The 27,817-nt window shown below is 39.9% G+C and overlaps 2 protein-coding genes across 22 annotated transcripts in view; both read left to right on the top strand.

The window, feature by feature from the left end:
• The window catches only part of LOC101940673 (golgin subfamily B member 1-like), a 69,534-nt gene extending 66,115 nt beyond the window's left edge, over window positions 1-3,419 (top strand). For all 18 annotated transcript variants that reach the window (XR_010600591.1, XM_065592668.1, XM_065592666.1 and 15 more), the window contains 3 exons: window positions 404-538; window positions 1,425-1,539; window positions 2,755-3,419. Coding sequence is in view for 17 of the 18 variants with exons in the window: in XM_065592668.1 (XP_065448740.1) it covers window positions 404-538; window positions 1,425-1,539; window positions 2,755-2,913 (409 nt within the window). In the remaining variant the exon portion in view is untranslated. The remainder of the gene's footprint in view (window positions 1-403; window positions 539-1,424; window positions 1,540-2,754) is intronic.
• Window positions 3,420-8,862: 5,443 nt separating this feature from the next.
• Window positions 8,863-27,398, top strand: LOC101941415 (actin, aortic smooth muscle). Of its 4 annotated transcripts, none has more exons than XM_005304562.5 (9): window positions 8,863-8,996; window positions 12,232-12,395; window positions 14,324-14,452; window positions 15,886-15,996; window positions 20,152-20,236; window positions 22,402-22,563; window positions 23,559-23,750; window positions 25,295-25,476; window positions 27,121-27,398. In XM_005304562.5, the coding sequence occupies exons 2-9, from the start codon at window positions 12,267-12,269 to the stop codon at window positions 27,262-27,264; spliced, it is 1,134 nt and encodes a 377-aa protein (XP_005304619.1). In that variant the 5' UTR covers window positions 8,863-8,996; window positions 12,232-12,266; the 3' UTR covers window positions 27,265-27,398. The 4 variants fall into 4 exon arrangements, with proteins under 4 accessions (XP_005304619.1, XP_005304620.1, XP_042705092.1 ...); XM_005304563.5 differs by having other exon boundaries at window positions 8,883-8,996; window positions 12,190-12,395; XM_042849158.2 differs by lacking the exons at window positions 8,863-8,996; window positions 12,232-12,395 and adding an exon at window positions 14,193-14,219.
• Window positions 27,399-27,817: the final 419 nt, after the last annotated feature.

Here is a 27,817-nt window from a genome sequence, read left to right as displayed (position 1 = left end):
TATAGAGTCATTCCCACTCTTTTTTCCTGGCCCAGTGATTGAATTTCCTTTCTGAATGAACTACTTTCCAGCCATTTTGTGACCCTAGTCCTCCTTTGCTTATGTCAAAATACATGAAATCAGAAAGAGAAATTTGGCGTCTGGTCAGAACAAAATATTTTAACATTACAGAAACATTCTGAGTGTTTTGGTTTTCTTTAAACTATTCAGCAAACTCAACATGAATTTGTGATTAGTTTTGGGTAAGCCAAGACTGGTGAAATATTTTCACTGAAAATTGCAGTCTCTACTCAGCATACCTGAACCTCTGTAATAAATACAAGTAAATTACATAAAAGGATGATCAGGAAATTTAATCTTCCTTTCTGTGCTTAAATTGATTTAGTATTTGCATTTGCTGTAGGCTTGCAGAGACAGAGCAGCAGTATGATTCAGTGCAACAGGCCCTGTCACAGCTGACAGAAACACTGTCAGAAGAAAGGAGTAGGAGAGAAGCTGCAGAAGAGGCCTTAGGACTCACTGAGGAACAATGTAAAAGGTTGGAGATACTTGCACAATATTTTTCCCTTTTCAGACCATATGAACTGACCCTACAATTGGAGCTATGCAGCAAACCCTTATGTTCACAGGGAATAATGCCTTTGAAATCAGTGAGGGGGCGGGGGAGCTCCACATGGGCACAGAGATTCATTCGTATGGATCTAATTGTAGTATCAGGGCCTAAACAATCAATTGCAAGTTTTTCCCTCTTGGAGGAATGTAAGAATTTTCCTTCTGAGTTACTGTGGCTGATGTTAATACTGAGTGTCTAAGTGTGTCTAAAAATTGGAGCTTGAAGTTTTTATTTGTTGTTTGCCACTGTTTTTTTAGTGAGGTTAGTGATGAAAAACGTTGGATTTCCGTGGCTAGGTACAGAACCAGTTTGAGAGCAGTGAAAACTTGTACAGTGCTTGGCTAGTGTGCATCAAGCGCAAATTGCAGGGTCTTTGTGCTGATCTAAATTTTAAAATGTCTACCAATTTTCTAGTTGAACTCACTAGTCAGTACTGTTTCCCGCTCCTTGAATTAGCAGAGCATTCCACGTATAACAGATTTTATATATACACTCAGAGAAATAGATAGCCATATTTTAATTACATCCAAATAAATAAAATCACCATCCTAATTTGAGAAGTACTAAATAATCAGCTAGAGAGAGGAAAAGAAAGTTTGGGTTAATATGAATAAGTAAAACATCCAGAATCGAAAATAGAGGCTGAAAAAGACAAATAGTTTCCCTTTGTTTTCTTTACCAAAAGCAGTAAGGACTAGCTGAGCTGTACAAAAGAATATTTTCATAGATAGATGATAATTGATAATGGTACTTCTAAAGAGTAGATAACTCAGTAATGTTTCCCCCTGCCTTCTCAATTTCTTTTCTGTAGACTCGAAATGAGTAGTTACAGGTCTGTACCTAGAGAATACACTGTTCAGATGGAGTCTGAGGAGGAAAGAGAGGCTTTGATCATCAATCCTAGTGAACATATTGTTGTACGTAAGGTAAGTAAATGTGTAACCTGGAAGAAATTCTGAGTCATAAGTTGCCTAAAAATGGTGCTCACTTTGTACACCGCCAGCTGCAAATGGCTCAGAGAACGGGGAAGTCTTTTCTCTTCAAATTATTTTAATTAAATCATATTTGTAATAAATAACCTGAAAGAATGGAGCAATAAATGAATAATAAAAGAGTAAAACTGTGAACAACTAAACACATTGGCCAGATCCTCAGCTGGTACAAATCATCATAGCTGCTTTGGCTTCATTTATACTAGCTGAGAATCTGCCCATTGTATGTGTAAACACTCTCAGGTGAGAGATTGCTGTTGTAAATATGTATATCTGGAGGCTGTCTTTTCAAGGGATGAACTAGAAGAGAAATATTACAGATATGTGGGAGTGTAATGAATTTACTGAATATATTTTTGAATCAAACACCTGAAATTGGCCAGCCTCTGTCTCTGTACTAAAAATCAAACATCTAAGAATCTTTTATAGTGCCCAGAGATCATGGTGATGGGCATACCCTGGAGAGATACATATGTGTACGTTCAAAATGTCAGTAAAATATTGAAAATAAAACAGTATGTTTGACTTTATCTTTCAGTATGCTGTTATGGATGGTAACCTGTACTTTCATGCAAACATCAATTAAATAAAATATACACCGTTTATGTATATTTTGGGGGTATATTGGGTATTTACATTTATTATATAAATTGTGTGTGTGCATATAATTTAGTCTATATCTCTGCTCTGTGTGCATGTAATTAAATATTATACTCATCCTATAGCCTCTTTCCCCTCCCCGCTTATCTTTTGTAACTGCTCCATTCTTTTCCCCATAAAAAGCAACAGAGGGTCCTGTGGCACCTTTAAGACTAACAGAAGTATTGGGAGCATAAGCTTTCGTGGGTAAGAACCTCACTTCTTGCATCTGAAGAAGTGAGGTTCTTACCCACGAAAGCTTATGCTCCCAATACTTCTGTTAGTCTTAAAGGTGCCACAGGACCCTCTGTTGCTTTTTACAGATTCAGACTAACACGGCTACTCCTCTGATCTTTTTCCTATGAATCCCTTATTTTAATGGCATGTGCGCAGACACTCTCTTCTGCAGACCCAGCTGGAAGGATTACAGTACTTCACAAATCTAGAGTATAATGAGAGCTGCTCTTGCATCTTTTTTGATGATTATTTATTTGAAATTGTTTCCTACAGATGAAAGGAGGAGCCCTTTCTTTCAAAAGATGGCTTCGAGGGCGAAGCCTTTACTGCTCCAAGCTGCTGACCTCCAGAGCAAAATCCCGTTATTTATTCCTCACATACTTGGTGACACTACATCTTGTTATTTTTCTGTGCCTCACTGGCATTCTCTAAATGCACTGCAATTGCTGGGTAAATTATTTTCCTTTAGATAATGGTGTGCCAACGCAAGATAATGGACTTTTCACATGCTGTTGTTAAACTATGCACTGGACACAGTTGTATATATCCTCATTATAATATGTGCATTTTGAGCTTCTCGCAAGAAGTTTCTGTATATCACGGTTACTCCAAAGTTGACTTGAATTGCTCCTTAACAATGGAATATTATATTTGCTAAAGAGAAGATATTCCCGTTCAGTGCAACCTATAAAGAAACTGCTGCATTATATTGTTTGGGAATATATAATGATTGAATACTATTGAATTGGGTTGTAAATGGTATCTTTTCTATATAAATTTTATTTTAAGAAAGTTACACTATAAATTTTAAGGGAATATCAACTATTACTGTTTATTAGCTTCTTGATAATAGCAAGAAGCTTTACCGAGTGCAATAAAAAAAAAAAGCTGGGTTCATTGTGGGTTTCTTGACTGGAAATAAAACTTTAAGAACTGAACTCTGCTCTATGGGTGTGTGAAGAGTAAATACTTGTAATTGTCTGTGTTGTTGCTAACAGGATGCACAATTATGTAATTATATTAATGAGAAAAGACTGACAGCTAACAACAAGGAGAACTTTGACACTAGGAGTTCGAATATCGAATCAAAATTAAGACATTCCTCCTTAGCTAATCTCAAACTGCTTTTAGCCAGATCACATCACTTCAAACTGCAGTTGCTCTACCCTATCTCAGTTAGCTGAATTACTATTATTTTTTGCTTGTTATACTAGTTTCTGGCATCCCCAGTCAGAATCAGGCTCCACTGCACACATAGGGCATCTGGACTGCTGGCATTTGAAGTTTTCTTATGTTCTCTTAAACCTTTGGATAAATAGGTTGTGTGTTCATGCACACATTTCAGAACCTTTCTTCTAATTCAGTTAAGTGAGAAGCACATAATACATTTTCAAGTGAGTGGTGAGGAGACGTACTTTCAGCTGTTTTCTGTATGAGCATAATGAAGCATCTCGTATAAAAATATGCATGCTTTGTTATAATGTACACTGAAGTTGAGTGAAATTTTCCGGGTCCAAAAATAATTTTTTGTGAAGAAAAGAGACTGCTGCTAATACTGTGACCTGATGATTACTATGTAATAGGGAGTTTTGCATTATTTTACCAGTGATTTCAGCTATAGCAAATTATCTGTAGCAGAGTAGTTCACTTTCTGAACCTATTTTTAACAGAACAGATTACTGTGTATGCGAAATGTAAATGAGACATTAATATCAGTTGAGGCTTTAGATGGGATCACAGAAGTCCTTTAATGTAGTATTCCATGTTGGATGTTAAAGTCTTGGAGATGTAGTTTTTTAAACACCCGGTGACCCATCAGAATCCGATTTAGTGCTTTTTTGGCAAATATGATTTTTTTTTTCCTTCAAGTTTTACCACCAAAGGCTGCTGTCCTGCTACCTTTTTAGCCTTTTTCTTCAGTTCATTAAATGTTCTTATTTTTTCATCAGATACATTATGCTGCTTGCACCATACATTATTTATAGAATCATTTTTAATTAGAACCAGAATAGGGTATTGGTGCACTTTGAATCAGCTTGATAGTGATAGCAATTGTATTTGTGTTTACATGCACTCTAATTACAGATGACACACAATACAGGTTAAAGTTTAAGGGAAAGCCAGAAACCTAATTAGCTTAGGCCATGCTTTTTGCCATACACAAATAGTTATCTGATCCAGAAGAGCTATGTTAAAGACGTGATACCCGTTAAAAGAGCCATGTTAGAAAAAGATTAGCTGATCAAATGACCTTGTTAAAAAGGAATAAAAATTATGGTCACCTTAACTTTCCTCCTAAGGATCACAAAGGAGTGCTTGCAGTTGGGGAAGGCTGTCTAAGTAAGCTCTAACTGTGTGATTGTCACGTTCTGGGGTGCAGTTCAGATCAGTGAGAGATTGTGTCACTGTTTGTATTATAACCACGAGTGCCCCAAAATGCTTCTGCTCCCTGCCTGTGGGGGACACATAACCAGCATGCACTTCATGTTCTGTATACTGTACACCTGACTCAACACTTTGAATCCAAAGCCTGCCAGCAGTTACCACAAACACGCTTATGTCTTACCCGACTTGGTTAATGTTAGCAGTGACCCCAACACACTCCCAGTCCCAAAACCATGTGCTCTGCAGTGTGTAGCCCTTTCCTGAACAGCTCAGGGAAATAATAGTTTGCTTATTCCTTTAAAGAGACAAAAGCACATTGTAGCTTATTAACTTACAACTGGGTTAGAAACACCCTTCCTTGTAACTACTGCACGGCATAGTACAAATAAAACAAATTTATTAACACTAGGACATAGGTTAAGTGATGACAAGAAATAGAAGTAGAGAAGGTTACAAGCAAGTAAAAGTGAAAACATGCATCTAAAAGTCTAAAGCTTAATCCAGCAAGTTACAGGATTTGTTCAAGATGGTTCCTCTCTCTCTCACCAGTCTTCCTTTTTCCTACCCCTGGCTTTCCCTCGGTTAGGATCTTCCACAGAAATACAAGATGATGGCTTCCTTTGACTTACTAGATGAAAATCTTTATAGGTTTCTTACCTATATTCCATTTCCAGACATTTAAAACTCTTCCCACCCCCATTGAAGGACTCAGCTTGCAAGAGCTCTGTTACCTTATGTCTGTCTAGTGATGGATAATTTAGGAGTTCTCTGCCCCTCCCTTTATAGTTCAGTAAACCTTTGAAAATCAGATGTCTCAAAGTTCATTGACTTTGCTTCAAGAGGGAGGATAACCTCATTCTCTTTTTCCCTCGTGGTCTTCCCGTACCCCTGCTCATTTCTATGTAATTTGGGCTTCCACTGTTTTTGGTCACACCTTGCTTAATTTCTTTGGCGACAGATGATGTGACATTCCCTCCGGTCTTCGAGAGACCAGTTTCTCCCTTTGGGTAAAAGACTGTAAAGCATAATATCTGTGTATTCATAATCCCTTATGTAGAGTTAGTACATACAGTTCACATTATTAATCAGCAGTGTGTCATGACCTTTCATAAAGGATCTTGCTCAATGCACTTTTATAATACAATAATATTGTATGTCAGTTGATTTAATTGTTTGAGGTTCAGCTCTCTGTCTTTATAGACCAATGTATTTTTTGAAAAGTAAAATCGAGACCAGGCTTCTCTCTCCTGCGGAGTGTAGATGCCAAGCTGTCTCCTCCCACACTTGCTAACCTGATAGCTTTGTTTACCTAATGTGTAAATAGACCTTCATTGTCTCTGCCTGATGATGGACTGGTCAGAGAAGCAAACTTACTCCTTTGTCTAGGGCAGACCTGTTTACTGGCTCCCTCTGACATGCCTGGTTTAAACACATTTTAGTCATAGTTCTAGCATATATCCATAACTCTTAATACCCATTGCGTACGTACATCATGCAAGAATATTAATGATCAGTGAGTTTAGTTTTCCAATGACATTACATGACATCTTTTAGATACCTAACACATGTTATAATGAGTGTGTCAGGCCTGACACGTTACTGACAGAATAGTGAACCACAAATGAGCCTGCGTGACACAATGATACTTAAATGGTCAAGTTTACCGAGCTACATTTAGGACTGACTTGATCCTCCTTTCCAAGTTTAGCACTCCCATGCATATGTGGGTTTAGAAATCCTAGGAAGAAGGCCAGGTTATAGTTAATTGTGTGTGTTTTAACTTTGTCATTAAATGGCTAACCCATTTTTGTAAGACCTAACACAAGAAAAGGTATCTTCTAGTAGATAAAAGATCTGCATGCATGCAACATTTCATAAAAATCTCTCTCAACTAGTGTGGACTTTGCAATACCCAAGATTCACAGTCAAATTTGGCCTTTTATAATAGTAATGCTTGTAGCTGTAATGCTCTTGTCTTCAACTTGCTTTCAGCTTCTTGCTGTGGGAATCGTCATCTAAAACCACATGTCTAAATTAGTTTTGATTTAGCAATACTTTATAGACAAGCGGAACTGTCCAGGTTTATGGTGACATAACTGAAATGAGTAGCTTTCCTAATTGTCTTCAGAAATGCAGTATGCAGTGATTGCACAGCATTCATGAAATTATTGTTGGACCTGAGGATATTCCACACCACAGTCCTTGATAGCGCTTGGGTATTGTTCAGTTTAGACCATATAAAAGGCCATAGTTCCACTACTCTTATTGGAGCTTTGCTGAATTATAACAACTGAGAATTTGACCGATTATCTATTCAGAAGTGTTTGTAAAATGTGTTGTTAGGATTCAAGTGACTTCAAATAGTGGGCCTGATTCTGATCTTATTTTACCAGTTTTTACACTGCTGTAGCTTTACTGCGTGCAATGGAATGGCTCCTGATTTATACCAGTGTAAATGGTAACAGAATTGGGACCATTGTTTTGAAGACAAGGAAGGAAGGAGGAGATGGATGGGTATCGTCATTCACTATATGACTGATTTTAAATGGTTTCCTATTTCGTACGTTAAAACAAATAGGGACCATGTTTGGAACTTGAGACTGAGATTCAGGACACATGAATTACTTCTTCACTCTGCCACTTCCTCTGTGACCTTGCATGGCAATTGCTTCTACTGTCTCAGTTTTCTCTATTTGTAAAATGGGGATATACCTAATGACTGACACAAAATAAAGGGAGGACATAAAACTAGATGTTTGCAAAGTGCTGTGATCCTTTTGGATAAAAGGATCTGTATAAGTGGCAGAATGTTATTTGGAAGTTTGAAAATGACTGCTGTTCATCTGTGTGAAAGAAAAAGGGAATGATGAACAGTTTAGAAGTCAGTCTGACTGCAACAATGACAGCTGTTCAGAGATCAAGAAAGTTTACATAATCAGGCAAGGGGATACATACGATCACGTGAATAACCTTTCTTCCTGTGTATAAGACCTACTCTCTAGAAGTGAAAGGCACGTCTAGAGAGAGAAGAAAATTGAACACCTGGTGAGTTCTGAAATGGAAAGAGTCTAATGGCTACAGGGATGTGGCAGATACAAAGCTGATTGTAAGAACTTGTCGCATGGACTGAAGTGAATCATCGACTGAGGGTTGAAGGAATCTTGTACTTGAATTCTGCTACATAGTCACATGGCTACATTCGGGGTGGGGTATTTACAAAGTCAACCTTTATTCATAGTAGTGTCTGAGATGAGTAGTGTCTCCTTTTTGGAGAATAGTGAAATAATGCAGAATCTCAATTACTACTGTAGGTAAATGTTGACTCCTTAATAGCAACCACTGTAAGTGTGTTGGCCAACAAAGCTATTGCTTATTCTCTTTAATGGGTCTTTATTTCTTGGATTTTGACCAAGACTGTTTATTTTCTATTTAGATTCCCCATTTCATGATCTTATAAAAGTTCAAGAACGTCACAGCCCTTTTGTGATAGACACACTGTATATAATAACCCTCTTTAGATGTAAAATAGTTATCACTCAGTTGGGTGACTTGTTGCTGATTCAACCCCCATTTTCAGGTACAGAGTCATCCAAGCACCAAGATAAGCTGGCTATTTTCTGTCTCTGTACTACAAAAACAGATAACGTGTACAGTTGAAACACCAGTACTGTACATGGTAAGAACTTTTCCTTTAACCAGTGGCAGCTTCTAGGTGGCTGGTAAGAGAATGATAGTAGGCTATTTTTAGTTATTTGTGGTGTAATGAAGCAAAAAGCTTTTCAATGACAGCAATGGATGTACGGATTATTTCAGTCTTATTCAATCCTTGTGTGAGAGGGTATTTTTCGTATTTTAGTGGGGGGGAAAGTCTACTATTAACCATAACGTAGTGAACAACTTAGTGGGAAAGAATCCAGGGTTGTCAGAAATTCTGCCCTAATTTATCCCGTCCTTTAAGCTGTCACTTTGATAAGCACAAGCTGAAAACAAATGTTTCCAAAAATGGCTTGACAGATGTAGGTATTCTGCGAACTCCATTCCTCAAGCTGATATAAATGTAATAGAAGGTGAGATCATTTCACTTTTACAAAGGAGCTTTTACAAATCCTCGCCATCTCCTGTTCCCTTGGGTAAGTATTGCCCTGAGATAATTTCACAATGTATTTGATGATTTAACACTACAGGTCTAGGATCTCAAAGGTACCCGAAACTCTTGCTCTATTGTAAACCATGGGCTAGATCTTGCTTGTCTCAGTCATGCAAGTAATGCCAAAAGGACTAGTCCTTAAGTGATCAAAATGTAACTCCATAGTTATAAAGTGCTGAGCCTCAGAATTATTAAAAAGTAGTGCGCCATAGAACTTCACTTCCTTTGTGACTTGGGAGAACTAGTGCATGTAAACTGAGCTGCCAGTTAGTGAGCAACCAGAATAAAAAAAGCAAGGACAATGGAGCACAAAATGAACTTTCTTTATGTATTCTGTTGCTTGCAGTTATTTGACATTTCATAGTACAACAGTAAATGTGCTGCATATTTTGTAAAAGAAATATAATGTCTTAGTAATACAAGACCTTTTCAGTACTTAATTTAATTTTGCGAGTTTGAGAGGGATGGGCAGGTTTTTGTGTGTATAATGTCGTATAATTGTTTTAATATTAAAGATTTGAATTCAATATGAATGGAATTATGTACTCCTAATGCATATGGGAGTCCACTTGTATGGATGGTGAAACTGCATACACCGTCCAAAAAGATTTATTTAGGAAGGGCTAAGTACTCTTGGCTATAAAATGCAGGACTGAACTGCAGTAGATTTAGAACCTTATTAGTGTTTTCTGGCTGGATAAGGACCACATTGGAAAACATGGAATCAATGCAAAGTTTTCTATTGTGTTTTAATGGGGTTTGGTTTAGGAATTAAGAATAAAGAAGGTTGTTTAAAGGCACTTAATACTCTGTCTCTTAATGCTCAATGAAGCATCATATACATTGAGCAAACATTACAAAATAGCGCTGAAACTGTTAACTAACCTGCAGTGCATTTTACAGTATCACATTGTGGTAAGAGAGCAAAAACCCCATCCTTCATCTGCTAAGTTAACTTTAAAACCCCCATGTTAGGTTATTGTGCAGGTACAAAATACCAGTCGTATAACTGGTTAAAAATGCTGGTCAAAATTTGTTACTTAGTTTCAAATTATATTAAGAAAAATATTGAAATGTTTAATAACGTCCTAGAAGACTTACCCCTGTTTTATGAATGATGAGTAAAGAATAGCAAGTGAAATACTCAATGCAAAATAAAACAAAACAAAAATAAAAGTGAAATGAAGATCCAGAAAATTCATGTTTAAGCCAAAGCCAACCTTCCTGTCTTTGTTCCCTTGTTGGTTTTATAAAATTTTTTTTTTAAAAAACTCAAATATTCCTTACAACATTTCATCCCTGAGCTAAATTGTTTTTATGGTCTAAATATAAAACTCCTGAAACAAAAGTTTACAAGAGAAGTATTGGCTTAAGCAGCAGCCGTCTTTTAAAATCTTTTTTTCATTGGATGAAAAAGGGTAAAAATGGTAAGAAAAAAAGTATACCTTGGGATCCCTAAGTTGTAATCAGCACACTATCTTTTCATAACTTTCTCAGAAGACCATTAAACCAATTTCCTCCTAAATTATCCCACTATTTTAGTGGACATTGTTAGTAGCAGTTTTTGTAAGTGAGTTTAAATTGGAAATAAAATTGCAATCCAGCTAGTTTTTGGAAATTCTCCTTCCCGTTCTGAATACCTACAGCAGATATCCAAAGAGCTGCTTTCGTGGAAAGGAGCTAATTGTTAATGCTTCTGTAGGTTCAGCAAAAAGAAAGCTGCAGGCATGACTCCATCTTGGAAGTATTCTGAAAATGATGCACTGTAAGCCTACGGAAGGGAGGAGGGGCGTTTCAGAACCCGAGCTGTAGCTTCAAAGCACTGTTTGTTCAGCTATTTTTTGGAGTGCTAGCACAAGCCCTGCTACCCCAAGTCTAGTGTTAACCCAGGTTGGGAGGCTCTCCGCTGCTGGCTGGACAGATGTGCCCTAAGTGTTGAATGCTTCAGCATTTGGGGCTTATGATGCTGACATAATAAGCAAAACATGGCTTTCTCACTAAAGATAAAGGGCCAAATTCTGCCATTGGTTATATTTACACAGTAATCCCAATGACTTGAATCTCCACTATCCTAACCTGAGTGGAGGCATAGAGCTCTGTGAGTTGCCATGAAGGGAGACGCATGTTCTTTCTACTCTATTTCTGCCTATGTAAATGGAGGGGAGTGCCTGGCCTGAAAAGTAAACTTGAGAGATCTCAAACAGAAGGCTCCAGTGAAATCAGTGGGACTTGTGCCATCAATTTTAATGGGGCCAGGATTTCACCCCATGTGTTGGTAAGCTGCTAGAGTCAAGTTGTTTTTGGCTAGTTGAGCCAGTCATGTCCCATGCCACTTCCTAGAATAGCCCTGTTGATAAGGAATTCATCATTTACAAATATAGAATAGTTTCTGTAGCAAGCACTTAACATAACAGAGCAGCTGCCATTTAAAAATGCACGGCAAACACTTTCCTGCAACTTTGTGGAAGGATTATTTTTAGTCATTCATTTCTGAGATTGGCTCTTACATGCAGGGGGAGAAGGGGAAATTGGGATATGTTTGTAGACAACATAAATGGTGTTTAGTACAATTGATAGTGTTACTCTGATACACTCACTTGCAATTTAGTCCTAAAAAATCTCCCCAAACAGCATCTCAGAGTAACCTGTTTGAATGCAGTTATTACCTGTAACAATAACCCCCCTCTGTGGTCTCCACAGAGCCATGCTGATCTGAAGTACTAGCATTTGAAAGAGATTTTTCCTCTCTATTGATTATATATATATATATATATAGAATATGAAAAAATGAATTCAGTCTTAACTATTCAAGTACCAGGAAAAGTGGATCATCTAGAATAGTAATTCAGCCCTGGCAAAGCAGGGGAGAGATGAACATTTCTGTCCTGTCTGAATGTGGCTAATGGTCATTCAATAACACCAAGATGTCTCTGGACTCTTTGGGGGTGCTTTAGAGGTTATGTAGATAAAGGGTTGCCTTTTGGATGTGGGAGACAAAGGTCTTGGGCCAGCATACCTCTTCAGCATATGTTTACCTTTAAGCAAGAGTAGTTCCATTAGCTTCAATGGGACCTACTCTTGCTGAAAGTTAAGCATATGCTTAAGTGCCTTGCTGAATTGGGGTCTTAGTGGAGTCTTCACTGTTTAGCGTTAGTTTTCAAGACTCTCTTTTACAGCAATGTAATTTCTAAATGATCAAGAGCTGCTTCTGCCCTCAGCCACCTGCAGTAAGTTGCTAGAACTGAGAGATACGATGTGTGATGAAGATGAAACCACTGCTCTTGTATGTGATAATGGCTCTGGGCTTTGCAAAGCTGGATTTGCAGGGGATGATGCACCAAGGGCTGTTTTTCCATCGATCGTTGGACGTCCTCGACACCAGGTCAGTTTGTTCCAAAAGGATAAAGCTGTACGGTTTTATTTCTCTTACACCGCCCTTGAAAACTGTGTTAGGAATGAAATAAGCATAATGTAGGTCTGAGCCTGCAGTTCTTTTGTAAAAAAATTAATTTTCTTAATGTTTTCCCCTCAAAATCAGGGAGAACAGAAAAAAAGACAAAAGAACAAGAACTTATGGAATGGGAAAGGAAAGGAAGGCAAGGGGGCAGGGAAGGAAAAGGAGAGACTTATCTTGATTTTCATCCGCTAGGAATTAATCAAAGTTTTCTAAAAGGTTAGACCAAATATTTTCAAACTTGTCTGAGGTCCCTCTTCTCCAATGATCCAGTTCTAATGCAGGCCAAACTTTCACAAGTTTCCATGGGACACTGGTGTGTTTAGAAACTGAGGATTTGGGTTGGATGGTTTTATGGGACTAAGCTGTCTTGCCCTTGTTGGAATGCTTTTGCCAGTTCTCTGGAAAAGGTATTGTTGGGCTGTCAAGTCAATTATTGATCTGCAGGAAAATTTTGATGGCCCTTTCAATGGTATTCAAGTGCACTAGTGAAACTGCAACTAGTGCTTCAATGTCATGAAGAGGGGGTGTAGCAATGATCTCTTCAAAATTTCATTGTAAATATTTTCAGCTTTATAAAACTGCATACCTGCCAGTCAGTAAATGAAAAATCCATCTACTCTCACGATTTGCCACTGCTTTTTAACATGACATTGATAGCCCTCTTTTTGCCTCCCATTATAAAACTGTCTGAACACTGGGACCTTAAATCATAGATTAGGTGACTAGTGAACCTTCTATGAGGGTAATTGACTAATGATCCTTAGCTGATAGAGGACTATTAGCATAAACAAAATATATTGCTGGGAGACCATAAATACTACTAGCAACCAAATTTATAGTAGAGATAAGGTCCATTTATCGTTACATTAAGCACTGGTAGAGACAATTAAGTTTCAAATTAAAGTCCTCAATAACATCCCTTTATCAAATCCAAGCAGGACTGATAAGTGTAATTTTGTGGCTAGCAGCTTTTTTTAACTGCTTAAATGTCCTTTTATATTTAAAAAGAAAATATTTGTATTTTTAATAATTTTCAAAATTGAGTGCTTGCCACAAAATGTAGACTATATTCTTCTACTTGTCAAAAGTTGTTTACTTATTTCAGTAAAAGAATGGATGGAATTCAAGGTCAGGATGTTAGATTCCTGAAAACTAAATGTGTCTTGGTAGCTATGAATAAAACATGATGAATGAAAACCTGCAATACTGTATGCCCAAAACATAGTATATTATTTAGCTATTTGTCTTGTACATTGGGTTTTATTAATCATTAGAGTTAACATGTAGTTTTAAATTACACACATGCATGCAGCTCAATGGCTGCATCTCCTAAATCATGAAATTAATTAATATCCAGCTACACATGGAATAGATTTTGATGGCAGTTGTTGAATAATATTGTCCCAAATATGCTGTTTACATTACCTTAGGCAAACAAGATACAGTGGCTATTACAATCAAGACAAATTCAAAAAGACTATCCAAGGTTGGATACATCCCAATGTAAATAATATGTCTGAAAGTATTTTTAAAAACTTCCTTTTAAATATGTTGTATAAATGTTTTTCATCTCTCCTGTTGGTGTGTGTATAATGGCCTTTTCAACAAAAGAGAAACAGGGGTAGTCGTGAAACTGATTGTACACAAAACACTGCCAAGTGCACACCGAAAAGGTGGAAAATAGAGAAATATTCTTTCCTCTAACTTTTCAGTTATAGCTTTTTGCAACAACTAAGGATGGTGACTAGAGTAAGTACAACATTTTCAGGCAAAAATGTGATTTTTTTTTTCAAGATGAGTGTCCCTTTAAAATACACAATACAACACTAACTTTTGACAACTACATTTTCCAGGGTGTTATGGTAGGAATGGGTCAAAAAGACAGTTACGTTGGGGATGAAGCCCAGAGTAAAAGAGGGATCCTGACACTGAAGTACCCCATTGAGCATGGGATCATCACTAACTGGGATGACATGGAAAAGGTGAGTGTTTTTCTTAATTTCATTTTGTCTGAGTCATTATTAATTTGTTTTGGGGGTAGCACCCATCATGTGCTGGACATGTTCTAGGCAGAAAGCAGGCACAATCTCTGCCTCCAGGAGCTCATAAAAGAACAGACACACACAACTTATGGGGAAGGTTGTACAGTACATTAGTGGAACAGTCAAAGTGGTGATGGGTCTTGTCTTGGCAATGATCCGGTGGTCATAGGTTGCTGAGGCTTTTTAATTTTTCCAAGTAGTGCCTATAAAATTATACTTATTGTTCCTCAGCTTTGATAGTGTGATCTAGAAATACACTAACGTTATCTGCTGCATTTACAGAGTGCTAGCGCCAGTTTGGAAGTCCTAACTTAGGCAAAGCTGCTTTTTTACATCTATTGGAATTTGGTCAAAGTAAAAGTTTTAGATTGGGATCCCCAATCTTGCCTCACAGACAAGAAAGCATGAAAGGATGTCTTTGCCTTGCATTTATATGTTGCTCTCTCAGTGCTTTAGAAGATCTAGGCAAAATGTATTGGGGAATTCTAAATATTTAGAGCAGAAAATATGGAAATTGTCCTTAAATCCCACACTGGCCTCTGAGCACAGGTTTATTCCCTATAGAACATTTTTCTGTTGAGGGCTCCAGTTTAGCCATAAATATCCCAAGGTGACAATGCTTCTTTATTTCCTATCAAGTAAGATTTTCCTGGCATTTATCTAATGGGCTTTATAACTCTTCCATGGAGTATCCATTAAAGGAAGGTCCTAAAGTGGGCACAGACGTTAAGCTGTGCTTCTGGAGAACACATTGGAGAGATAAGGGTCACCAAAGCCTTGAAGGACTGTCAAAGCTTGCATTGCTAAATATAGATAGCACTGTCTACCATGAAGGATCTCAAAGTGCTTTACAGATTATGTGGCAAATAAACTCAGTTACTGTAGACTTAATGACAATTCAATTCTGGGTTCAGGTCCAGGTTTAGTCATCTGATTTTCAAAGATGGTGGAAATCATTGGACTTCATTTATAAAGCCTACATGAGCTAGGACTCATAATCCCCATTGATGGGGACACTTAGGTTACCATAGAAGCCAAGGAGCAGCTTTGCAGCCTGAAATGGAGAATTCCTTCCCTCACATAACCATCCAATGCGTAGGTCGGCTACTGCATCTGGATTTGAACCTTATTGGGCACAGCCACTTAATAGAATTTGGCCCAAAATCTACTCTGTTATACTCCTGCAAACTCATTGATTTCAGCTCTAAACAACAGCAAAATTTGTCCTGACCCACGTATGTTTTTGTATGCATATATTTAAAATTCACTGAAACTGTATTTGAAATGACAAATGCCTCTTTCAACACAACTTTGACCCACCAAGAAAGGAAGCAGTCAGCAAAATGTTGCCCTAAACTGTCTTTTCATTTTAGATTTGGCATCATTCTTTCTATAATGAACTTCGTGTTGCCCCAGAAGAGCATCCTGTGCTGCTGACTGAGGCCCCCTTAAATCCTAAGGCTAACCGGGAAAAAATGACTCAGGTAATGATTTGGATATTGTTGTGTTAATGCTGTGCTGCACGGGTTGTTTCAGCATAGGGGCCAAAGGTTAAATGGTCCTAGATACACAACTCCCCCTTTCTTCCATGATAGGATCAATGGCCATTGGTTGGGACATGTGGAAAAGCTTGTTTTTCTGGTGCCTATGCTGTTCCTGTTCTGTGAATAATAATAAAATATTTAGTTATTACATTTGGAAGTGATTCATATTTCTCAAGTGCCTTACAAACCTTAAGTAATCTTCCTTCACAAGAGTGGTTTGTTGCATTGTCCCATTTTTCTCCTGGGGAATGTGAGGCAAGGAGGTTAGGCCCCACATTTTCATAAAGAGTCTCTAATTTTAGATGCCTGGCTCTGGACAACTGTAGCCTGATATTCAGCAGGGCTGAGATGTCTTACCCCTCGTTGCCTTCAGTGGGAGTTGAGTGCTCAGCACTTTTGAAACTCAGGCCTTTAAGTGTCTAGTTTTGGGCACGTACAAACTGAAGCATGTACCTTTTAAGGATGTAGGACTGGAAATCTGGAGAATTTGTGTAATCAGCTGGTTAGTGTGTTGTGTCATTCTGAGTCTGAGCCACAGAGGATGTGAGTTTGTTATTGATCCCTCTATAGAGCTTGGCTCTTTAGCTCCAGCTGTAGAGACTCATACTTTATCCTCTGCCGGTTGTCAGGTCAAACCCCAACGTATCAGAGAAGATGCAGCTGTCATGTAAGTGGGGACTTGTCTAGGATTCAAATCGCTGTAGGCCTTATACACTCAAGTTGAGCTTTCTCCATCCAGAGGAAATATGTAATTCACTGCTTAGTGCATGTTTTGTGTTTCCCCATCTCCACAGATGATATGGGTCTGCTCCAACTGCTGCTAAAGAGCCAGATTCTGTAGATGGGGCTGTAGAGACTTAAGCCTTTAACTCTGCTGGAGGTCTCCAGTTCAATCCCTGGTGTTGGCCAAGATGGCAGTCATCACACATCCACATGATGTAATGAACTAATATTCATATTTGAATATGCAGTATGTTATTTGCATTAATTCCCTCCCAACCAAATCCATTCCTTGGCTCCACATCAAACCATAATTTTCTCTACTTTTTCTCTAGCTCTCTCTTCAAATTCTCCCACTACTCCCTCTAATCCTGCCCACTGCATGGTTCCCAACCTGTCTGCCCACTGCCATGTGGCTGGAGCAACATCCTACATATTGGGTGAGGCGTTACTCCAGCCAGATGGTAAATGTGAGTGTTGGGGACTATGCTCTAGGCTCTAAGCATTGACATACAGCCTAGGGCATCTTGCCCACAACTCTTCAGTGCTATCAGCTGAAGCAGCTTCTCAGGAACCAGGAACAGGGTGTTAAAAATGGGAGTCTCCCTGCCAGTTTGGGGATTTAATAGGTCTAGAGGCATCCAAACTTAGATGGCACTTCTGAATTTTTTTCTGTTGTGTGACATGCCCCCCAGGCCATCTAGCAGATTGGCATCAGAGCCTGATCTAGAACTCAGGAGTTTGTGTCTTCTAGAGCACCTCTCCATCTGTAAGGCCATACTGCTTCCCTCAAAAATTGGAGTGCGGAGTCAACAGTAGTAAATACAAATATAGATATATATATGCTCTGCACCAAGAAAAAATTGACATAGGTCTGCATTTCCCTTCATGCACATTTTTGGCATGCATTTAATATGACCCTTATGTGTCTAATGAATATGTAAATGAGTTAATTAAGCAATAAGAACTGACACAGCCCCTTACTGGGAGGTAATACAACGTAAGGGGTATTGCAAAGCACATGATGAAGATAGCTGCTTTCAACAACCAAACAGTTGTTTTCACAGCAAGACGTGCTTGGTAGTGTGTCCCTGCCATTATGCAATGATGATTCAATTTTAAAATTAAAAAAAAAACATGATTATGTATCACTTATTACATTGAGCCATTAACTGGAAATGAAATGCCAGTAATTAAAATGTAGTTTGTCACTGAAAGGAACAAATCCTTTTTGTTAAACCATAGTCTCTTTGCAGAGATGCTAATATATGAATTCAAGAGTCTAAATTTAACCCATCTGTCTTCATTGGCTCCCACTGGTGTAGAAGCAGGTCTGGGAGGGAAGTAGTAATGAGGGAAAGTGGCCACAACATTCCCTCCACTAGGGGAGACATATTGCTCTCAGGAATGTGGGCAGCACTGACTGGGAAAGGGATGCGCCCATGTTATCAGTGCTTGCCCTAAACAGCTTTCACTAGCAGAGATCCTAGTGAGGCCAGTTGAAAACTAAAGCTGCTCCACCTGGTGGAAACCTGAGGGAGAACCTGTAGTATGTAAATAGAAGCATATTTTCTAAGGTGGAAATGGTACATTAGGTACCTAAGTGTCATTTGCGCCTTTGGAGATCTGCCCTGTAACCTCAGAAGGTTCTCAGATACTATGGGTACGCCTGCTATAGGTACTTAGCGAGAACTTCATCTGTGGTCCCTTTTATCCTCCTCCAGGGCAAGGGGCTAGGTTACCATAGAGATGGAAGTGCAGTTTACATCTCTGTTTGCCCGCCTTGCTGAATATGGCCTAATATGGGCCTAAGCCAAATCCTAGTGAGGTCAGTTGGAAGACTCAGTTGATTTAACTGAACTTTGGATCAAACCTAAGCAAGCACAATGTGCTGCCCCCCCTTGGAAAACTGGATCAGGAGAGAACTCAAGAACACTGCAAGTGGAGCTGACAAAGGAGGAGGTGCTCTCAGTTTGTAGGAGAGGGATGGTGAGTGCATTGCTTAGGGACATTCTTTGCCAGCATTTGAAGAAGTGGTATCATTTGTCTTGGGGGCTTCACGGTCTAATACCTCAGGGGAGGTGGTGGCAGCTGGGAAGGTTTTATCAGATTGGGGAGGTAGACAGTGAGTCATTCTTGTTTAGTGATTAGAGCAGGGACTGGGAGTCAGGACTCCTGGGTTTCATTCCCATTATACACTTAACTTCCTTTGTCAGTTTGGAGAGACAAGGTGGGTGAGGTAGTATCTTTTAATGAACCAACTTCTGTTGGTGAGAGAGACAAACTTTCGAGCTCCACAGAGCTCTGCTTCAGGTCTGTGTGGCTCAAAAGCTTGTCTCTCTCACCAACAGAATTTGGTCCATTAAAAGATATTACCTCACCCACCTTGTTTCTTTAATATCCTGGGACCAACATGGCTACAATTACATTTGTCAGTTTGGGAAAGTTAGTTACCCTTTCTCTGCCTTAAGTTTCCCTATCTGTAAATTGTGTATAACAACACCCACTTCACTGGGGTGATGTTAGGGTGACCAGACAGCAAATGTGAAAAATCGGAACAGGGGGTGGCAGGTAATAGGAGCCTATATAAGAAAAAGACCCAAAAATCGGGACTGTCCCTATAAAATCAGAACATCTGGTCACCCTAGATGATTTACAGCTTAATATTCATATTTATATAAAGAGCTATAAAATCTTCAAAGGAAAGGGGCTATAAAAGTGCATATTGTTTATAACTTTTTGCTATTGCAAGTTCTTGAGGAAACAAGTGTGGAAAGCAAAGGAGATTTGTGATATTTTTAATAGTGCTTTGACACCAGGATGATGACAGATGCATGGGGTTTAATGGTTTAAAAAAACCCAAATCCCAAACCCAGACTTTTAAATAAAAAAGTAACATTAAAATGCAAGAGAAACAATATAAGATGTATGTAATTTATTTTCCTTTTCGTTTTAGACTAGTGGGTGAACTTTACCAACAAGATATGTCTTATTTATGTGAAGAGTAATATTACTGGAAAAGGTGCATCATTAAATAATAATTCTTTCCAGCTGAAAATGCTTGACAGAACAATAATTAACTTTTAAGTTCAAACACGTATTATTTACAGCGTGTGCTAAATCCTGTTTATAATCTAAATATATTTTATAGGGATAAAATATACATGCTATGGTTATTTTTTTCCTTTGGGTTGACACAGAATTTTGTTTACACAGCAGTGAATGGATGAAATTAATTTTAGTAGGTGGTTGGGGAGATGAGTTATGTGGGTATAAACCGCACTAGTAAGTGATCTATAAGTTAAGGAAAGAGTTACTGTCTCTTCAAATGCTTCTGATTGTATAGCCTAAAGATTCCTAAACTCTTAATTGCAGATTATGTTTGAGACATTCAATGTACCTGCTATGTATGTAGCAATTCAGGCAGTTCTATCTCTATATGCATCTGGTCGAACCACTGGTGAGTTTCTGTCAGTGTCAGTCTTACTGTCTGTCTCTCTCATGTATGCTGATATAGACACACTATGTATGTTCTGTCAGGAATCCATAGCCATCTAGGAACTGCATGCTTGCCTTATACTGTACAAGCATATCATGGCCCTGGCCATTACAGGAATAGAACTCCTCTCTTTCTGTTCCAAAAGTACTAGCCCCCTACCTGTTAATTTATAGGTTTATAAATTATATGAGAAATTTATCATTTCTATGAGGAGCATATAACTTATGTTTATATTAGAGAAAGACGATATAAATTGAGACTCCACTTAATTGCACACCAGATAAAAGAAGCAACCACTTAACCGACTGATGTTCCAAATCCCCAACTTTTTTATTTATTTCCATGTTATCTTTACCATTAAACATATTCCTGACAAAAGAATACCATTGAATCATTATAAGAAAATATCTTGTTTAAATATTATACTTCTCAATTATCTAACTCAGAGTCTGCTGCGAAGAGATAATTAGCATTAGCAGAGAGATCCCTCCCGACCACCATTTAATACCAGATCAAGCATTAAGGCCATAAATTATATTTCAGTAACACTAAGGCCTTGGTACATTTTGAAAAAAATTGAAAATACCATCTGGTTTTACAACCTGGTGCCACAGTCTAGTTTGGGGTGGGCAAACTATGGCCCGCAGGCCGGATCCAGCCCACCAGCCATTTAAATCCGGCCCTCGAGATCCTGCGGGGGAGTGGGGTCTGGAGCTTGCCCTGCTCCGGCGCTCCAGCTGGGGAGCAGGGTCGAAGGCCGCTCCACACGGCTCCTGGAAGCAGCAGCCTGTCCCCACTCCAGCTCCTACACCTAGGGGCAGCCAGGGGACTCCGCTCTGCATGCTGCCCCTGCCCCAAGCGCTCACCCCGCAACTCCCATTGGCTGGGAACCACCTGCGGATGGGGCAGCGTGCAGAACCGCCTGACCATACCTCTGTATTGGAGCCAGGGTAGGGACATGCACTGCTTCTGGGAGCTGCTTGAGGTAAGTGCTGCCCAGAGCCTGCACCCTTGAGCCTCTCCCCACGCCCCAGCCCCCCGTCCGAACCCTGATCCCCCTCCCATCCTCCGAACCCCTCGATCCCAGCCCAGAGCACCCTCCTGCACCTCAAACCCCTTATCCCCACCCCCACCCCAGAGCCCACACCCCCAGCTGGAGCCTGCACCCCTTACCACACCCCAGCACCCTGTCCCAGCCTTGATCCCCCTCCCACCTTCCGAACTCCTCAGTCCCAGCACGGAGCACCCTCCTACATCCCAAACTACTCATCCCCAGCCCCACCCCAGAGCCCACACCCCCAGCCCGGAGGCCCCCCCCCCGCACCCCTCTCCCCAGCCCGGAGCCCCCTTCCACACCCTGAACTCCACATTTCTGGCCCCACCCCGGAGCCTGCACCCCAAACCAGAGCTTTCACCCCCTCCTGCACCCCAACCCCAATTTTGTGAGCATTCATGGCCCGCCATACAATTCCTATTCCCAGATGTGGCCCTTGGGCCAAAAAGTTTGCCCACCCCTGGTGTAGTTTGTGAAAAGAGATCACCTGTTTACAGGAATCAACCTTTGTGGCAAATTGTTGATTCCTTTAAAAGGCTCCATTCTGTGTGTACATCTGTGTGTATTTAATATTGGAAACTTTCATCCACTTTTCAATGGAAAAGATGTTCTTCACTTCCTGCCCTAAAGTGCAGCAACACTACACAGTGCAGTGCACTGTTAAACAGTTGCTGTGTTCAGCCCAGAGGAGGCTGTATTTTAATTGTTGATGAGATGATCTCTGTGTGTAGTTTTACATCATTTTTAGTCCATATAGTGCTTTGAATCTTTTGAGATGAAGAGCTCTGTATAAATGTAAGATCATTATCATTAGCATCTGTTGAGAGAGAACAATACAGTGCAATTGCAGAATGCTTCATGCTTTTGCCAAAGGCAGTTGCTTCTTTGTGTATGCTAACAATTTCCACCACATACAAGCAGAGCTCTACTTATAGTGAAGACAAAAGGGGTTATCAAATGAACATTGCCCAGCAAGTCCTTTTACTATTGTTTCAGCTTTCTGTTTAGAATGTGCAGAAGTTGTGGGTTCTACATTGGCTGAGAATGTCAAGCTTTTCCTTTTCTTTCCCAGGAATCGTTCTGGACTCCGGGGATGGTGTCACACACAACGTACCCATCTATGAAGGTTATGCTTTGCCCCACGCCATCATGAGGCTGGACCTGGCAGGCAGAGACCTCACCGATTATCTCATGAAAATTCTCACAGAAAGAGGCTATTCTTTCGTCACCACTGGTAATAAGATACCTTCCATATGCAACTTACATGCACACACTAACTCTTTTTGGTGTCATATTGGACTGCAAGTGTGTATGTGATTTGCTGCACCAAAGCTGTGTTGCAGGGTACAACCCTCGATAGGCCAGAGATATGGACCGTGTGGGCTAGTGGGCTTCTTCCATCTCTAAGATTTAGGATGCTGGTGCTGTGCAGGCTGAGCAGCAGGAAATCTACAACATAAATAACTGCCCCCCCTCCCCCCCGTGTATTATCACAGCCATTTTGCTCCCAAGCAGAACTAGTCTATGGCTATATTTTTACTACTGTGTTCTGACTAGTGGAATTTGGTGGCACAAACATGAATTAATCTGCACAATACCCCTAGAAGGAAGTATGACACAATCACCATGATTTTACAAATGGGGAAACTGGGGCATGGAAATGTTAAGTGACTTACTGGAGGCCACACATTGGTCAATGTCAGAACTACAACTAGTCCCCAAGAGTCCCTACATCACAAGTCTGTGATAAATCCACTAGACCGGGGTAGGCAACCTATGTCACATGTGCCAAAGGCAGCACGCGAGCTGATTTTCAGTGGCACTCACACTGCCCAGGTCCTGGCCACCGGTCCGGGGGACTCTGCATTTTAATTTAATTTTAAATGAAGCTTCTTAAACATTTAAAAAACCTTATTTACTTTACATACAACAATAGTTTAGTTATATATTACAGACTTATGGAAAGAGACCTTTTAAAAACGTTAGAATGTATTACTGGCACGCAAAACCTTAAATTAGAGTGAATAAATGAAGACTTGGCACACCACTTCTGAAAGTTTGCCGACCCCCGCACTAAACTGTGCGGCATCCCTGCACACACAAACGTGTGATGGAATCTGTCCCAAGTGTGTCTTCTGGCTGCCATATTGTATGTTGATAAAAGATATAATTAATGTGATCCTTTTAAAAAAATAACGTTTCTTTCTTATTTTTGTTGGGTATTTTTAGCGGAGCGTGAAATTGTGCGGGACATAAAGGAGAAGCTTTGCTACGTGGCTTTGGATTTTGAGAATGAAATGGCAACAGCCGCTTCCTCTTCTTCTCTCGAGAAGAGTTATGAGCTTCCTGATGGGCAAGTCATCACCATTGGGAATGAAAGATTCCGATGCCCAGAAACTCTCTTCCAACCTTCATTCATAGGTGGGCCTAGGCGCTGTTTACAAAGGGCTTGGTTGAATTGGAAAAGAAGGTTGTGTTTAACTGTAAGGGAAACATTAAAATGTAGAGACTTTTATGTTCTGAGAACCTGTAATTTCTATTTACTCCATCAGGAGTTGGTTTTCTCAGTCCCTCTGATAAATGGGGAAGTTACTCTTTGGAAAATGTAGACAGGTCTGCTGGTCTTGCTATATATTAATTTTCCTCTCAGGCTAGAAAATACCAGGGTTCTAAGACAGTGACTTTTCATGTTTTTTTCAAATACCTGTATCAGTTCACCAGACTAAGACCAAAGCTTACCAGCCAGTACTTCAGTACCATGAGAAGATACTGCTTCCAGTTCAGACTGATTGAGATCAGTACAGCTGTACATTGGTGCTAAGTGAGATAAATATCTGATAATGTAAGAAAAAATATTTCTCATCCAGGTGCTGCCTCTGCTCCACAATCAGTTCCTCTAGTCTTCAACTCAGCAAGCAATAGAGTATAAAACCCATGTATTATTATTTTCCAGTAGTTTATCTACTGGAAAATAATAGAGTCAAAATCCACCTTCAGTTTATGGTAGTTCAAGCCTTCCTCACAGAACTCCCATTGACTTCAGCAACGAGAACTGAGTAATGACAGCAGGATTGGCCCATAGTCAATTCAGTCCTGCTTCCATGGAAGCCCATGGTAAAACTCTCACCGATTTCTATCTAGAAGTCTGGTCCATTGAAGCACCTGTATAGCCCCCATCTCGGTATCTGAGCCCCTGTCCTGGAGCAGGAGCAGGCCTCTGTGGAAATTCTGTTTTACAGATGGGGAAACTGGGATGTGGAAAGGTTAAGGGACTTGAGGATACACAGTAGCAGAACCACAACTGGTGCCCAGCAGTTCTTGGGCACACAAGTCCGTGTCAGAATGAGAGTTCTGAATTATTTGAAAGTGTGGCACTGTTCAGATTGTATTCTGTCACAGGGATACTCCTTGTATCTCTTCTGTGGTGAAAAATATCACCACCATAAGTGGGCTTTACTGTATTTTCATGTTACCCAGTTATTCAAACTGGCTTATAAGAATCGTTTTAACAAACTGGAGTTAGGAGTGGGTATTACTTCTAGCTAATACCAATATACTTGACCATAGGAACAGCAGACTATTGTGGAAACAACTCAAACAGCTTTTTTTTTTATTTGCTAAATAATGGCATCAATTTATACTTGAGGCAATCTAAATTCCAAGCATTAGAACACAGTAGGAGAGAATCTTTCTTGTTTTCAAGTCTATTTTATGTCTGCCATTTGTAATCCTGTTCCCACCTGGGAAAGTAAAAAATTGCACTTAGCTTTATCTCCCCCCACCCCCGCCCCAGCATCTCATAGCTTGTTCCTGGAATTTTCTTAAGGGAGTAATGTCAGCAAATACAATATGTTTAGGGACCATTGACCCTGATCTGTATGAGTCATGCTTCCATGTTGACAGTAGTAAAGAAATGGATTCCTTAACCTATGGATGTAATGTATTGAAATATTATTTTCAAACAGGAATGGAATCTGCAGGTGTTCATGAAACCACTTATAACAGCATTATGAAATGTGATATTGACATCCGTAAGGATCTCTATGCTAATAACGTGCTCTCTGGGGGAACAACAATGTACCCTGGTATTGGTGATCGCATGCAGAAAGAGATTACAGCTTTGGCTCCAAGTACTATGAAGATTAAGGTAATCCTAACACTTTATACCGATTTTTTTTCATGTTTCTTTTGTTAAGAAATCAGACCACACATATATTCACAAGAGAGTGAGTGTTTAGTGCTTAGAACAGAAGACTGGGAACTACTACAGCTGGATTCTGTTCCTGGCTGTGCCACAGATTTTTGTGACCTTGGGTAAGTCATCTAACCCCTCTTCCTTATTTTCTCAATGTCAGGTTTCAGAGACAGATTTGTCAGTTATTGGCATAAAAATGGTAATTGAAACTGTGTGAGTGAATGAGGTCTCCTAAAGAAAGTGTAAAGAGGGAGCCAACAACAGCCCTCTGTGACTCTAATGGAAATTGGAATAGGAGAAGAGAACCCATCAAAAGAGACACTGTGAACGAACAACCAAAGAGGTAGAAGGAGAACCAGGAGAGGATGGAGCTGCAAAAACCAAAGGAGGACAGGGTCTAGAGGTTGGAGGCTCCCAGAGCTTGGGCTGCAGCTGGGCCTGAATGTCTGCACCACAGTTAAATAGCCCCTTAGCTCGAGCCCTATGAGACTGAGTCAGCTGACATGGGCCAGCTGTGGGTGTCTAATTGCTGCGTAGACATATCCTAAGAGACCAAAGAGAGTCTGCTAAGCCAGTGACTGTGCCTCAAATGGAGGAGCTCCAGACTAGAAGGAAATGACCCGGGGGAAAACATAATTTGAGGTAGCTCAGTAACAGGGCTGGACACTTTGATAAACCCCTCGGGCTCAAGGTCAGCACCCGATGGCCCAGGTCTCTCTATCTTGCTCTGTTCCCCACCCCTCAACCCACTCCTTTGCAGTTACCCAGCTCTGGGGGAGCAATTGGAGCATGAGGGGTGATTGAGGCCACAGTCTGAGCTCCCACTGGGATGACTGGATTTCAAAAGTTGCTAGTAATTTGGGGGGCTTGACTGGAGACACCTTAATAGGGCCTGATTTTCCAAAAGTGCTAAGCACCTGCTCACTGAGACCCCTTTAAAGTATCTCAAACACAATCGCTCTTGAAAATCTTGGTCTAAAAGTATATGGGACCCAGTCCTGTGAGGTTCTGTGCAATCTCAACTTACTTGAGAGAAAGTCAGTTAAGTATATTAGCCCACATGCATCAAAAGAATGTTAAAGCACTACAACACATTTTAATGAAAAGGCCATCTAGGGATTTTAGTATGGGTTAATATGCTGGGACCCCCAGATATGCATGTAGCAAGTGGTTGTTTTTCATCTAGATACATATAATAAGCACCTGATGAGTACTTTCTTGGCTTCAAGGTGGGTCAAGCTACTAAACTCCCTGGCAATCTGCAGATAGCTGACTGTTTTAGTCCTTGCCCATTTTCCATTACCATCTTCAGGTCTGATTCAGAATAGTGCTGAGTATCTGCCACCCCATTGGCTTTCTCTCAGGTAATGGCCCATATAGTCAGGAGCCAAATTGTTACATTGAAATAATTCTGACTGCAGCTGCAAGGCAGAAGAGATGACTGCCTTTTTAGCTGTTGGATGTTTTATTTCAGTGGTGTTGCACTGCTGTAATGGGGAACTGGCTTTGACCTAGTAAATTTGCACAGACGAGATATTACTGCGTGAGCTACTCATTTCTCTGCTCGTAAAACATTACACTTCTCTCCCCTTCTAGATGATCGCACCACCAGAACGTAAATACTCCGTCTGGATTGGAGGCTCAATCTTGGCTTCTCTGTCTACCTTCCAGCAAATGTGGATCAGCAAAGATGAATACGAGGAAGCTGGTCCTTCCATTGTCCATCGCAAATGCTTTTGAGTATACTCATGATGTGCCATCAATGATAAGTGATGGTGGTTCTCTATACTACATCCCCCCCTTGTGGGAAGTACATGCTTTACGCTTTCTTCTACCGCTTATTAAAACACAATAAATGGTTATCATGCTGATTAGTATATTGTTTGTCTTGTTTCTGAACGAGGAAAATACACTGTACTTTAACATGCAATTGATAGATGCCTTCCAAGAGTAATTACAGCAATAAAACAAATTCCGTAGAACTTTTCCTTCATGAATCTCAGAGCGTTTTACAAACATTCATGAGTTAAACCTCACAAAGTTGCTGTGGTGTTGATCAGTATTATTACCCTCTTTTACTGATGGAAAATCTGAAGCGCACAAAAATTAAATGTTTTCTCCAACCTTATATAGGTAGAAATTCTCCCCTTGTGCAGAGACCCAGCACAAAGTCTATGCACCCTATAAGCCTTATTTTGAGTATTATGTGATGCATAGCTTTTTGCTGTCCCAGTGTATAGGGATGAATTTCACCACAGTGAGAAAGTGGCAGACACAGCAAATTTAGATGGGT

Source organism: Chrysemys picta, chromosome 4, assembly GCF_011386835.1.
Source record: "Chrysemys picta bellii isolate R12L10 chromosome 4, ASM1138683v2, whole genome shotgun sequence".
Taxonomy (NCBI): Eukaryota; Metazoa; Chordata; order Testudines; family Emydidae; genus Chrysemys; species Chrysemys picta.
Note: the sequence above shows the minus strand (reverse complement) of the source record. Positions and strands in the feature narration are given on the sequence as shown.